The sequence below is a fragment of the Rhinatrema bivittatum genome, chromosome 10 (genome assembly GCF_901001135.1).
Source record: "Rhinatrema bivittatum chromosome 10, aRhiBiv1.1, whole genome shotgun sequence".
Classification (NCBI taxonomy): Eukaryota; Metazoa; Chordata; class Amphibia; order Gymnophiona; family Rhinatrematidae; genus Rhinatrema; species Rhinatrema bivittatum.
Genome location: NC_042624.1, coordinates 77,764,796 through 77,778,047, shown reverse-complemented (window position 1 = coordinate 77,778,047; position 13,252 = coordinate 77,764,796). Strand labels below are relative to the sequence as shown.

The following is a 13,252-nucleotide window of genomic DNA, read 5'->3' as shown; positions in this document are numbered from 1 at the left end:
GGAGCAATCAGATTCTACTTTCATATTCGTAAAGAGAACAAAATGTGAATTCTGTAAACATTTTCAGAACACCACCTAAATCAGGAATACAGAATTATTCATCTTAAAGTAAATGAATAAGTTACTTACATTTTATGCAAAGTATAAAATACAAACATTATTATACTACATAACATTGACTCCATCAGCAAGAAAGAGAGTGGGTGCTGACCTGCAGAAACTCCATGAACTTTTACAATCCAGCAAACAATTCAAGAGCCAATTTGTATGACAGCCCTGACAAGCCAGCTTTGGTTCTGTGTAACATTTACCTTTTCTGTATAAAAAAAATACCTTGTTGATGAATGTCAACTATAGACTGTGTTGAGTGAAATTAAGTGAGCATGGTTCCAAAGTTTTCCTAATGTTAAGACAACCTGATCCTTCACACCCAAAGATATGAAACAAATGTAAAAAACTACAGGTCAGTGAAGAATATGGCTCATACTATAATGTGAGGCTTGTGTGCATTGTTTAGTTTGCCAGAACTATTGCACCTGGACATTAACACTTCCAAATTCCAAAATTAAGCAGGAAGAATATGTCAAAAAGGTAAGGAAATAATTATGCTCACTAGTCTAGTAGTGCTATGGAAATGCTGAGTAGTAGTAGCAGCTGTTTTAAGTATGATTAGTGTACAAAAGCTTTCCTTCCTATAATTATTATTTGAAATATGTCCAACCCACAAACATGTGCAAACTCTGTGAACCATCATTAGCTGGTCTCCTAAGCATCCTATGGCTTAACTGACCCTCCCTAATTCAGTACAGAGATACAGCATCTTCTCTCAGTCTGCTGTGGATGGATTACTCAATCCAGTACATCAATATCCACCCATGCCCCAAACAGAGCAACCGCTCTCTCACCTGCTACAGCTCCGTGGATGCCCCTCTTCACTCCCCTCCCCTAATACCTATACATCCATTTCTGGCCCAGACTCCCCAGGCCAAACCTGTTCATCTCTTCTCCAGGAAGTTGCTGTCAAAGGCCTGGACACCAACTATTTCATTTCTTGAACAGCAGGAGGTGGTCAGAATCTGAACCGCCTCAAGACTTTTTCTCTCAGTTCCTCTCAGGCACAGTCTTTGTTCCATAGACACAGGCAGACTCTCTGTTCCATATATCTAAAGTCCGTGGATATTTATATGTCTACAATTCAAAGATTGCTAACTCACATGAAACTACTTCTGAATAATAGAAAACCAGAAATAATTTTAGTTGATTATAAATTGACTTCGAGTATGCCTTTTGTTTACAAAGCCAGTTGTACCGATATTGTTTTGACTAGTTTTGCAAGGGACCTTGGAATTATTATTGATGACTAGCTCAACATGAAAAAACAAAAATCAGATGATTTGAGATGGATACTATAAATTGCATATATTAAAAAAAATTAAAGCCACTCTAATATGAATGACTTTCGAATGGTGGCTTCAAAAGTTATTCACATTTAGATTATTGCAATGCCCTTAATGCCCTTCTCTTAGGTTTACCTGCCAGTACTTTAAGACCCCCTGCAGTTTTTGCAAAATGCAACAGCAAGAATTTTAATGGGGGTGGGAGGGCGGGTGGGGAGAGGAAATATGAGCATATAACCCCAACCTTGATTGATCTGCATTGGTTACAATAAAATCCAAGATAGATTATAAAGTTCTTTGTTTAATACATAAAATCTATCTATACTGATAAAATAGAATGGCTGAATGCTTCATTACACATTCATATGCCTCAGCGGAACTTACAGTCGGTAAATAAAGGCTTTCTAAGGATACCTTCCATTCGAACAGCACACCTAAGTAAAGTTAGAGAAAGAGCTATATCTATTGCAGGGCTTAAACTATGGAATTCAATGCCGGCTGAGTTGAGACTGCAGAAAGATTTCTCAATATTTAAAAAAAACATTTAAAAACCTGGCTTTTTAAGCAAGCATATGCGGATATAAAATAAACTTAGGGCAGAGCTGATTGCTAGTCTAACATCAACATTAAATGAGGTCTCAAGAATATGTGAATTCTTTTAATTTGCCATTAATATTTATATTGTGAACAGTATGATTGTGTACAGAATATCGGTCTATAAAATATTATAAATAAAATAGACTCCCTGAAAAGTCATTACTTTCATCGTATATTGTGTTTGATTCATAGAAACATGACAGCACCAAAAGACCATATGGCCCAACTAATTCTTCCCATCCACCCAATTAATTTAGCTTTACAATTCCCATCACTCCCTTAGAAATCCCCTGTATTTATCCCATGTTTCTTGAACTCCGATACAGTTTTTTGTCACTACAATGTCCACTGAGAGGCCACTCCTTGCATCCACTGCCCTCTCTGTAAATAAATATTTTCTAAGAATACTCCTGCATCTACCCACTTTCACTCTCATCCATTGACACCCCCCCCCCCCCCTTTCCTTTGAAAGAGGCCCATCTCCAGTATATGGAAATCTTGGAGGTATTTAAATGTCTCTATAATATCTCCCTTATCTTGCCTTTCCTCCAGGGTATAAATGTTTAGATCTTTAAGTCTGTCCCCATATGCTTTAGAATGAAGAACACTAATCAATTTAGTAGCTCCCTCTGGACAGACTCCAAATTGTCCCTATCCTTTAAAGGTGCAGTCTCCAGAATTGCATACAATATTCCAAATGAGGTCTCACCGGGGACTTAGAGAGGCACTACTACTTCCCTTTTTCTGCGGATCATTCCTCTCCCTATGCTGCCAAGCATCATCTTGATTTTTGCTGTCACTTTATTCACCTGTTTGTATATGATAATCTTAAGAAGGTCAATCACCACCAGATCCCGCTATTCTTTTGTGCATAAAAGAATTTCACACCAATACTGTAACTCTCCCTTGGGGTTCTGCAGCCAGGAACAATCACTTTCAAAACTGCTCACGTGAGCCGATTTACGCGTCTATATAAGTGCATGCAAAGATGCAGTTGTATGGATTCAAAAAAGGTTTGGATAAGTTCTTGGAGGAGAAGTCCATTAACTGCTATTAATCAAGTTTACTTAGGGAATGGCCTCTGCTATTACTGGCATCAGTAGCATGGGATCTTCTTAGTGTTTGGGTAATTGCCAGGTTCTTGTGGCCTGGTTTGGCCTCTATTGGAAACAGGTTGCTGGGCTTGATGGACCGTTGGTCTGACCCAGCATGGCAATTTCTTATGTTCTTATTTTATAACCTGCAGAGATACAATGGGGCGGATTTTAAGAGCCCTGCTCGCCGGTGAGCCTATTTTACATAGGCCTACCGGCGCGCGCAGAGCCCCGGGACTCGCGTAAGTCCCGGAGTTTTCGGAGGGGAGCGTGTCGGGGGCGTGTCGGGGGTGGGACCGAGCGCAGCGGCGTTTTGGGGGCGTGTCCGGGGGCGTGGTTACGGCCCGGGGGCGTGGCTGCGCCCTCCGAACCCGCCCCCAGATCGCGTCCCGGCGCGCTAGCGGCCCGCTGGCGCGCGGGGATTTACGCCTCCCAGAGGGAGGCGTAAATCCCCCAACAAAGGTAAGGATGGGGTTTAGACAGGGCCGGGCGGGTGGGTTAGGTAGGGGAAGGGAGGGGAAGGTGAGGGGAGGGCAAAAGAAAGTTCCCTCCGAGGCCGCTCCGATTTCGGAGCGGCCTCGGAGGGAACGGAGGTAGGCTGCGCGGCTCGGCGCGCGCCGGCTATACAGAATCCATAGCCTTGCGCGCGCCGATCCCGGATTTTAGCGGCTCCGCGCGTATCTACTAAAATCCCGTGTACTTTTGCTTGCGCCTGATGCGCCAGCAAAAGTACGCCTATTCGCGCGGTCTGAAAATCTACCCCAATATGCGCAGGATATAAAATCTGAGTACATATTCACACACAAATGATCGTATGTATAAATACAAGCCACACAAATTCAGACTTATCTGGATAAGTGCTGCTACTTTTCTGTATAAGTCTGAAAAGCACTTCTTATCCATCTAAGTAGCGATTTCGGACTTATCCTGATATGTAAGATAGCTGGATAAATTTATTTAAAAAAAAAAAAAAAAATAGAGTACTACTTAGCTGGATAAGTCTTAAATCGCTACTTACCCAGCTAAGTCAGATTGCCAGATAAGTAAAAAATCTCTACATATCCGGCTACATCTGATAGCCATATAAGTAGAGCTGCTAGTCTTATCTGGATATTTGACTTAGCCAGATAAGTAATGCTTTTCAGACTTATATGAATAAGTAGCACCTGTTGTTACTAGCAGGATAAATTGAAATAAGTTCCACTTCTTATCCAGAGAAGTTCAAACATGTTGGTGTAAGTAGGCAGCAAAGGTGCTACTTAGTCTGGAGAATTTGGAATACAGCCAGTTAACAGTGTCATTCATCAAAATACAATACGGCATTAACACGTGATAACGCATTAACACCATAACGCACACGATAACATGATTATCGCATGGCGCAAATACAAATTTTTTGAAGGGGTGAGATTGGGGAGGGATCTGGGCGGGATTAAGAAAAATGAGGGGCAATATCGCACTGTGCGATAGCATAACACATGCTATCACATGGTTCTAATGCCGGAAATGACTACACCTTTTTTTCCTGGTGCCAAGCTGTGTGAAATGCCTGAAAACAGCCAAAGCAATTGCGATAAATATTGCAAATTGCATTTTGATCATTTCTGGGCTTGAAGAGGGAAAGAGAGAAAGACAGATTCTCTCTGGGGGAGCCTTCATAGTATCCAACTATTTATATGACTATAGGAGGGCCAGCTAATAGATCAAGGTGAGGTCTTGGTGGTGGATTTAGGGGCCAGTTTTACATGCAGAGTGGGACGTACGAACTGCACAGTATACCTTGGTGAAGATTTGAAATCATTTGGAGTGAGGAAAGTCTCACAAAGATGAGATTTCTACATTGTTCTCTCGCCCTAGCTTGATCCACCAGGATTTTGTAACATGTACCTGGCAATGAAATTATCAGTTTTACCAATTAGTTTACCAGTTTATCCAGTCCATCTGCAGCTTGTGAAGACTCTTCTGGGTCTTCATGCTGGTCCCCCCATTTCACCAAAACCCCAGGAACAAATAATTTGTTTTTACTTTAAGTAATCATTTATTTTAAGTGATCATTTATTTCAAATAACTACCAGGTGTAAATATATGCACTTGAAAGGCTTACATGCATCCCTTTGGCAGGTTGTAAAACAGCAACTTACTCGTGTAAATGTTGGCCCCTCCCCACAATACCACTGTTTGTTTTTTGGGGGTTTTTTTTTTTACATACAAATTTACTTGTGGACCCTGATTTACGCCTGGTATGTAGCAGTTTATTAAATAGCAGATCCTTACATACATGCTATTTTACGTGTGCAAGTGTTTTTTTTTTATGCATGCAACTTTTGAAAATTCATCTTTAAATCACTCTAGGATCCATACCAAGAGCACACGATTTAATAGTTGCTAATGCAAAACCACGTCAAAGGCCTTTCATGATATCCCAGTACATTAGATCTAGCACTCTCCCTTTGATCCAACTCGCTGGTCACCCAAAGAAATTAATCAGATTCATCTGACAAGACCATGCTGCCTCGGATCTTGCAATCCATTGGATTCCAGAAACTGCACTATCCTCTGTTTTAGCCGAAATTCCATTAATTTACTCACCACAGAGGTCAGACTAACCGGCCTGTAGGTCCCCAGCCTCCTCCTTATATCCACTTTTATGAATAAGAACCACATCTGCCTGTCTCCAGTCCTCCTCAACTCAGTGAGCTGGGCTGACAGAAGATCTCCAAGTTTCCTTAGTACCCTTGGATGTATCCCATCTGGCCCCATTATTTTATCTACTTCAAGTTTAGTTAGCACTTCACAAGTGCCCTTTTCTGAAAATTGATTGAACTTTACCTCACTTCCAATCTTATTTGTGTTCATTTTATGTGGTCCTGCTCCTGACCCTTTCCCAAGTGAATGTCGAATAGAAATATATTAAGCAAATTTTGCTTTTTCCTCATCATCCTCTACATATCCTCCCCTTCACCTCTGAGTCTTATTATGCCATTTTCGCACTTCCTTCTATCACTGATATAAGTATCCTCTCGTTTTACCGTAATTGCTATTTCTTCTTCCATTTGAATGTTTGCATTCTTGATTATTCCAGCTTCTCAGCTTTTTTTTAGAAGCTGAAGTAGTCAGAATGCAAAAATTCGAATGGAAGAAAAAGCTGAAATATGATAAAATGGGGGACAAGACTTTTTTTTCTTATATGTTAGTGATTTGCTCGTTATCTATTCTGAAATGTTTCCCCCCCATTTAGTCTTTATCTTTCAGTACCCACTCTATACCACACCTGTTTCCTCTCCATCTTCCTTTTCTTTTATTATTTTTCTCTTTCCAATGCGTATGCACTAACTTTATGATAGTTTTATTCCTGTTTGCTGTCTCTTGTTTCTTCCCTTATCTTGTAAGCCGGGAGAAATAGTCTACACCCCCAGGGACTTTTATTTCTGGCCCTAGGGACTGTAACAGGTGAGAGGTTTGTGCCACACTGCACCCAAGGTAATAAAGTAAGCTTGGCTTAGAGTATTTTATGACTTCTATTTTTGTGTACTAAAATTACTTTCAAGGTAATAAGGGTTTTGCACACAAAAAATGTGCATTAAAACAGTTAGAAATAAATAAGCTAATTTGAAGGCACTTTCCTTACAAATATGGTAATGAACTGTATATATTACTACCATTAACGTTGAAACTTTTTACTTCCACCTCTAATGTAAAGTTTTATCTTTACTGGAAGTAAATGGAAGTTAAGAAAAGTCAGCCACCCACACACCTGGTATTCCCAAGTTGGATGGTGGATAATGGGAAGTGGGGGGCAATAGTGGACAGATGGGCTATTGAGTAAGGGGGCTTTATAGGATGGTGCACTTTTAGTGAATTAAAGGGGAAATGAATGGGGAGGGTAAGAAGCTTTTTGGTCTCCAGGCTCAGGGGGGATCCTTAAAACTGGACAAGAGAGCCTCTGTTTTGTTGGGGGGGGGGGGTTATATTTAGAGGTGCAAGTTAAGCTTATTTAAAATATTTATAACCTGCGTCCTCCAATGTTATGGCTGGGTAGAAGATAACATACATAAAATAATGTACACAAAATAAAAACAAGACAATCATATCACAAGGATATATACTCAACAATGGACTAAAATAAACATGGAAATATGCATGCTGCTAGTCCAGAAAGAGCAAGGTCTAAATGGTCAAATCAAAGATCTCTTTAAATAAGGTGGTCTTCAAGGCCTTTTTAAATTCCTTTGGGTTGTTTTTTGTTTTGTTTTTTTTATTGCTGTATGCACAAAGGCAGAGTTTTCAATATAGTCGGGCATGCAAGCTTAGTTAAAAGCGGTAGCAATGTTAAAATTAACCGCAGTTTTAGCACAGATTTTAACTTTACTACTGTTTTATCATACTTTTTATTTTTAGCACACTTAACTATCATGCATACTAACTTATTACATCAAAATAAAAAAAATGTGCACTAAAACATTTTTTGTGCAGGGCTCATTACATCAGCCCCTCGGAATTACACATGGTCAAACCGAGACAACTGTGCCACAAAATAAACAAACATTATTATACATATATGGCAAGTATGGATCTCTTAACATATGAAAGATGAAATTAGAAATACAGTAATGCCATCACTACCCCAATGCACATCCGATGTCTGTACAGGGCACTGAGCTAAGTGTACAGATCTGAAGCTTTGATATGTTTACTTAGGCACATTGTCCACTCATCTATAGGGCAAGAATCTTAAAACTTCTCAAAGTGTTTACCTGCCAGTATTCATCCAAATCTTTTATTTTTTGTCTTTGCTCCTTCAGTCCCATTAAAGCTTCTGCTTCTCGTAACTTCACTGCAATTAGTTCCTCCTGAAGTCTAGCCACATTGTTCTCATCAGGGAAAGAATTATTTCTCTGTAACATGGAGTAAGAATGTCTCATTAAGATGCAGGAGGATCGGTCTGAATGCTTTTGACATGTGAGCTTATTTAGAATGTAAAGCGGCTTAGGAATATTTAAACTTCCTTTTTAAACAAAAAAAAAAGGAAGTGGTGATATATATACAGTAAATACCATATCAAAATTTAATAAGTTGCACACATACAAATTATCCAACTGACAAATTACTATTATATAATCCTGCATCTGTACACCACATCTTCACCTAGATATTAAAGGCATATGCCTTAGAGAGGCAAATTATCCATAAGCCCTTAGAGTTACAATCTTGTAATGTATAAAGAGTTCTGCTAAATGCATATTCTATAATATGGATTCAATTTTTTTTAATCCATATGGTTTTAGTTAATAATGAGAATATACTAAGCTTACTGTCAAAGGACTTTTGCCATAAACATAGAATGGGAAAAACCCCGAGAAAACAGGGCCCCCATAATTCCTCTGGAGTCACCTTTTCCATATCCAGAATCTTATCTTGCATTTCTTTCATTGCACACTGAGATTCTGCTTCTTTCAGTCTAGCCTGGACCAACTCTTTCTCCAGCTGCAGCACAAAATCTTCAGAGTATCGGTGGCTGCACTTATACTACAAAACAGATATGCACATTATTTCATACTGCACAAAGGTAGTTTAAACTAGTTTTCATATACACAGTATTGCTGAAAATGATTTCGCATTTTAGCATTTACAGTTCTAATTCTCCTTGGTTAGGGCTTGGATGTTCAACTTTATTGAAAGTCACAGCTCTGGCCAGTACAAATGAGTCAGATATATACTTATATTGTGTCATTAATCCCAACAGGCTGATATAGTCCATATTTCAAATTAAATCTATACGATATACATACCACAGCTTAATTTTAACCAGGTAGTAATAATCACGAAATATCCACTCTTTATTATAGGGGATTTTCCTAATCCACACGTTCTATTGTTTGGTCACTATACTGTTTAAGTAGTGTCTCAAGAGAGAGACCTTTTTGTGCTCGTTTCTTTATTGGACATTTCTTTATGACAACAATTTTTAAAAGATGATTTACAAAAGGTTCTTTATCTATTAGCAACCCCTGATAATAAAGTCATTTTCAACCCACTTGGAAAGAAAGATAATCTTATATAAAAAACAAAAAAAAGCCACTGCATGTGATTAAAATGTTAACCAAATAATTCTGTGAAGAAAATATATTGTTAAACCAGCAAGAAGCTTTCAAAATACTTATCAGGATTTGGGCATTCAAATCAAGACATTTTCAACCAACCAATCTGTACATACTTCTTCACTTTAAAAATAGTGCATTTTGTATTTTTGCTGAGGCTAAGGAAATTCTAAGTGTAAAATGACCACTGTATTTATCAGACTAAGATGCATCACGTTTTGTGGCAGAAAACCTAGGAAAAAATATTTTAGTGTTTATTTAGTTCGATAAGAGCAGCTGGAAGCAGGAACACCTACACCTTTCTCTGCAGCCACCTCTCCCCCTTACATCCCACCTCACTTCAGTGGTTGCTCGGATGGGCTCTGCTACTTAACCCGAGTCCCCTCCAATCTTTGGCAACTGGCAGGATGGGTTCTGCCAGTCACCGCAGACCATCTCCAGTCTTTCAGAAGAGCAGCCGATGCCAGGGAATATATATGTTTGGATCTACCATATGATGCAGCACTATTCTTTTTTGTTAAAGTGGTTTTTCTGCTTCAGTGCGGTTTCTAAATTTAAGGTCAACTTTGAAAAGTCTGAAATTCTGAACCTTAATTTGGATCGACCTACTGTCTCTGTACTTCATTCGGCATTTCCCTTTAGATGGGCTAAGAGATCTTTAAAGTATTGAGGTTTAATTTGGAGCAGATGTGACTGATCTGTTCTCCCTGAACTATGTGCCATTGGTGAAGATCATAGAAGGCGACTTGGGAAAATGGGAGAGGGAGCATTTCTCCTGGCTGGGTCACATAGTTATAATTAAGATGAACGTTCTTCCGCGATTTCTTTGTTTCTGACTTTGCCTATATACTTGTCTGCTGCGATTCTGCGCTCTTGGCAGAAGGTTTTTTATTTTATCTGGACAAGGCGTCCACCTAGGGTTTTCCCAGAGTGGTATTGTTTCAGCCCAAAAAAACGGGGTGGCTTAGGTGTCCCCAAACTAGTGTGGTACTTTGCAGCTTCCCAGCTACATGCTCTTCTTGATTTTTACAGGTCTTAAAGCCATGGCTCTTAATTGAACAAGCCCTAATCAGATTGATGCTTTTTTTTTGCACTTCCTTGGTGACCCCACTCCACCTGGTGTCCTCTTAAGAGTCTTCCTTTTGCTCTTCAAATGACATTGAGGATATGGTCCCGAAGCAACTCTAAATTAGTGGCAATAGTTCTTATTTTTTCTCTTTCATTTTTTCATATTGTATCTCTCTGTGGGCTTGCATTTTAAAGCATTTGATATTTAGAAAAGGCATGGGATAACCTGTATAGGGCATCTTTTCTATAATGGTGAGCTTATGCTTCCTGATGCTATTTCAGCTAAGTACCACATGGAGATGCTGAACTTCCTGGAATATGCGCAACTTTGGCATCTTCTCTTAGCATTACAGAAACTTTCAGCTCTACGGCAGGGGAGGTCACTATTTGAAACCTTTTGTGACCAGGTTGTTTAGTTTAAACTGAAGGGCTTAGTTTCCAAAGTTTACGGCCAACTTAATGGGAGACTACCTGATAAGTTTTCTTTCATGCGTGCATGGGAGGTGGATTTGGGGGATAATTTGAATATAGATGAATTGGATTATATCTTTTCTATGCTGGTAAATGTTCCATTTCTGCTTACATTCAAGAGAATGGTTACAAACTACTATTTCGGTGGCACCTAACTCCTGCTAGGCTTCATTGTATATATTCCTTGGTGACAGACCTATGCTGGAAGAATTGTGGGGCCATGGACACTTATACTCATATCTAGTGGCATTGTAAAAATATTGTGCTCTTCTGGCAACGAATTGCTGATTGGACATTGAACATTGTGGGAGTGGAAGAGGTATATGATGCTTGTTACATTCTGCTTGGGAAGCCAGTTGAAGGAACTGTTGTTAAGCAGCAGCGACTATGCCAACAAACTTATCGCAGCTAGGTGAGTGATCGCGTTGTTTTGGAAACATTCTGATGCTCCTGCCTTTTAATCTGTAGTTAATCACCTATATAAGCTCTACTGTTTAGATTAGCTCACAGTTCTGCATCAATCGTTTGAAAGTTAAGAAAATTTGGGACCCTTTGGATAAATGAAATAGGTCTCAGGGCTTGAGTGCATAATTCACACATCACTGGATGATGGTTTTGATGGAGTTTCTACTTGATAAGACATTAATTTATGCGTAGATCTCAAGGTGACTCCTTTGAAAGTTATCCTGGGTAATGTATACTTGTACTATTTTTTTTCTTTTTTCGATATGTCAGTTTAAGTCTCTGCTTATGTTAATACATGGTGCGCTAGTGGGTGGATGGAGGATAAAAACTGGATGGGTACTTGTACTCTGTTTTACTACTATCCAATAAAAATTTCTAATTGCAAAAAAGAGTGCATTTTGTGGTTTAATAAATATGGTAATTAATAAGTTACTAAAAATAAATTACTTAAGTATTCAACAGATCAACCTAATCAAAGTAATTTCAAACATTATGAGTTACCTATTATAATTTAATGAATTTCATACATAGTGTCCCTTTCACCAACCATTGACTGGTTAATAAAATTCAGACTGTACAAAAGCCTTAGAATCCAACTTTCAAACTGTCTATGGTACACAATTTGCACACATATTTTATAGACTGTATTGCAGGTCCTGCAGTTTATAAAATACTGCAGATTTCTGCCCCGAATACATGCAAATGTTGTAGTAAACGTGCATATTCCCAATGCCAGAAAAAATTGCTCTCTCTACCTATTTTATAACACACGCATATATTTTAGGCAAATAAAAATATATAACGACCACCTAAAAACCCTGATTTACATGTGGAGGCAGGTGTTTTATAAAGCATCTGCCTATACTGTTCTAAAGATACTTATGCATGTACTTGGACTTACAAGTTTGCTAATACCCCCACCAGTTCACCTAGATGCTCTAGCACTTTACCCGTTCACCCAGACCTTCCACCAAAATACTGCAGACAAAAGACAATTCCGATTTCAGTTGAGCAAGTCCAACAGCAAGAGTAAGTACACGGGCAAATTTGGCAACGTATGTGCATAAACTGCTTAAATAGCAACTTGCAAGTGTAGAGACCCCCTAGGTCTCTACTAGATCCTGGATTAAGAAGATAGGAAAGGGGTGTACCATTCTTAAGAGCATTTCCTCTTGCTGGAATGGTGAGTTCCTTCTTGCATAAGGGTAGGCGGGTACAGCATAGGGTAGGTGAACACAGCGAGTGATGTGGCATTTTGGTTTGGCTTTTGAAGGAGTTGAGATTTATTTATTTTTTTTGTGTCCTCTGTCTCCATGAGGCCTAACACTGGTCAGAAACATTTTGAGAAGCGAGGAAGCACAGCCCTGTCCAGTGCACAGCCTGCTTGGAAGAATTTGTCTCAGGTTTGAGCGAGTGAGTTATTTTCCTGGAAGTTCATTTTTTTGAATCCCTGGGTCCTGGCCCAGAGAGAGAAAGGCCATACCTCTGGTAGGACAGGGATAAAGAAGATCTGCTGTGCCCATTTTACAATCTGTGGAGGGACAGTGGTGACTCACCACAAAGAGTTTTGATTGCTGGAATTTGAAAAGAAATTGCCTTTTGAGTTTAGAGGAAATTTCTGCTGCCACCCTGCCTGACCAGAAGTTGAAGAAAGGAATAGACCCTGACCTTTCCATCTGAGAGAGCATGCCACACAGTTTTAAGAGGAGATCAGGAATAGGAAGTTGTGTGATACCTGGAGACACCCAGAGCTCCCTTGATCTCAGGCACTGTTGTGGGAAGGGATCCCACTACACCTAGGGTACCCCAACCCACTTGGGCCACTTATTCCGAATCCTGGAGGGTAAGAACCTCTCAGGATCCAGTGTGAAACAACATTCTCAGAGAGAAGAGAAATGAAGTGTAATGAAATGCACCAGTCTGGGACATGGATGTAACCAATAATAAATTTGTTGGAGCAAATTGATTAAACTGAACTATTTAATTTGGAACACCCAATAAATGTCCTGTCTGTCAATTCATTGCACCTACATTTATTTATTTCTTATTTATATCCTCTTAG

The 13,252-nt window shown here is 39.4% G+C and overlaps 1 protein-coding gene across 9 annotated transcripts in view; it reads right to left on the bottom strand.

Annotated features, from left to right (window-relative positions):
• Window positions 1-13,252, bottom strand: part of EVI5 (ecotropic viral integration site 5) — a 223,156-nt gene that overhangs the window by 111,128 nt on the left and 98,776 nt on the right. For all 9 annotated transcript variants that reach the window (XM_029618087.1, XM_029618089.1, XM_029618094.1 and 6 more), the window contains 2 exons: window positions 8,480-8,614; window positions 7,843-7,983 (listed from right to left, as the gene is read on the bottom strand). In XM_029618087.1, the coding sequence (XP_029473947.1) occupies window positions 7,843-7,983; window positions 8,480-8,614 (276 nt within the window). The remainder of the gene's footprint in view (window positions 1-7,842; window positions 7,984-8,479; window positions 8,615-13,252) is intronic.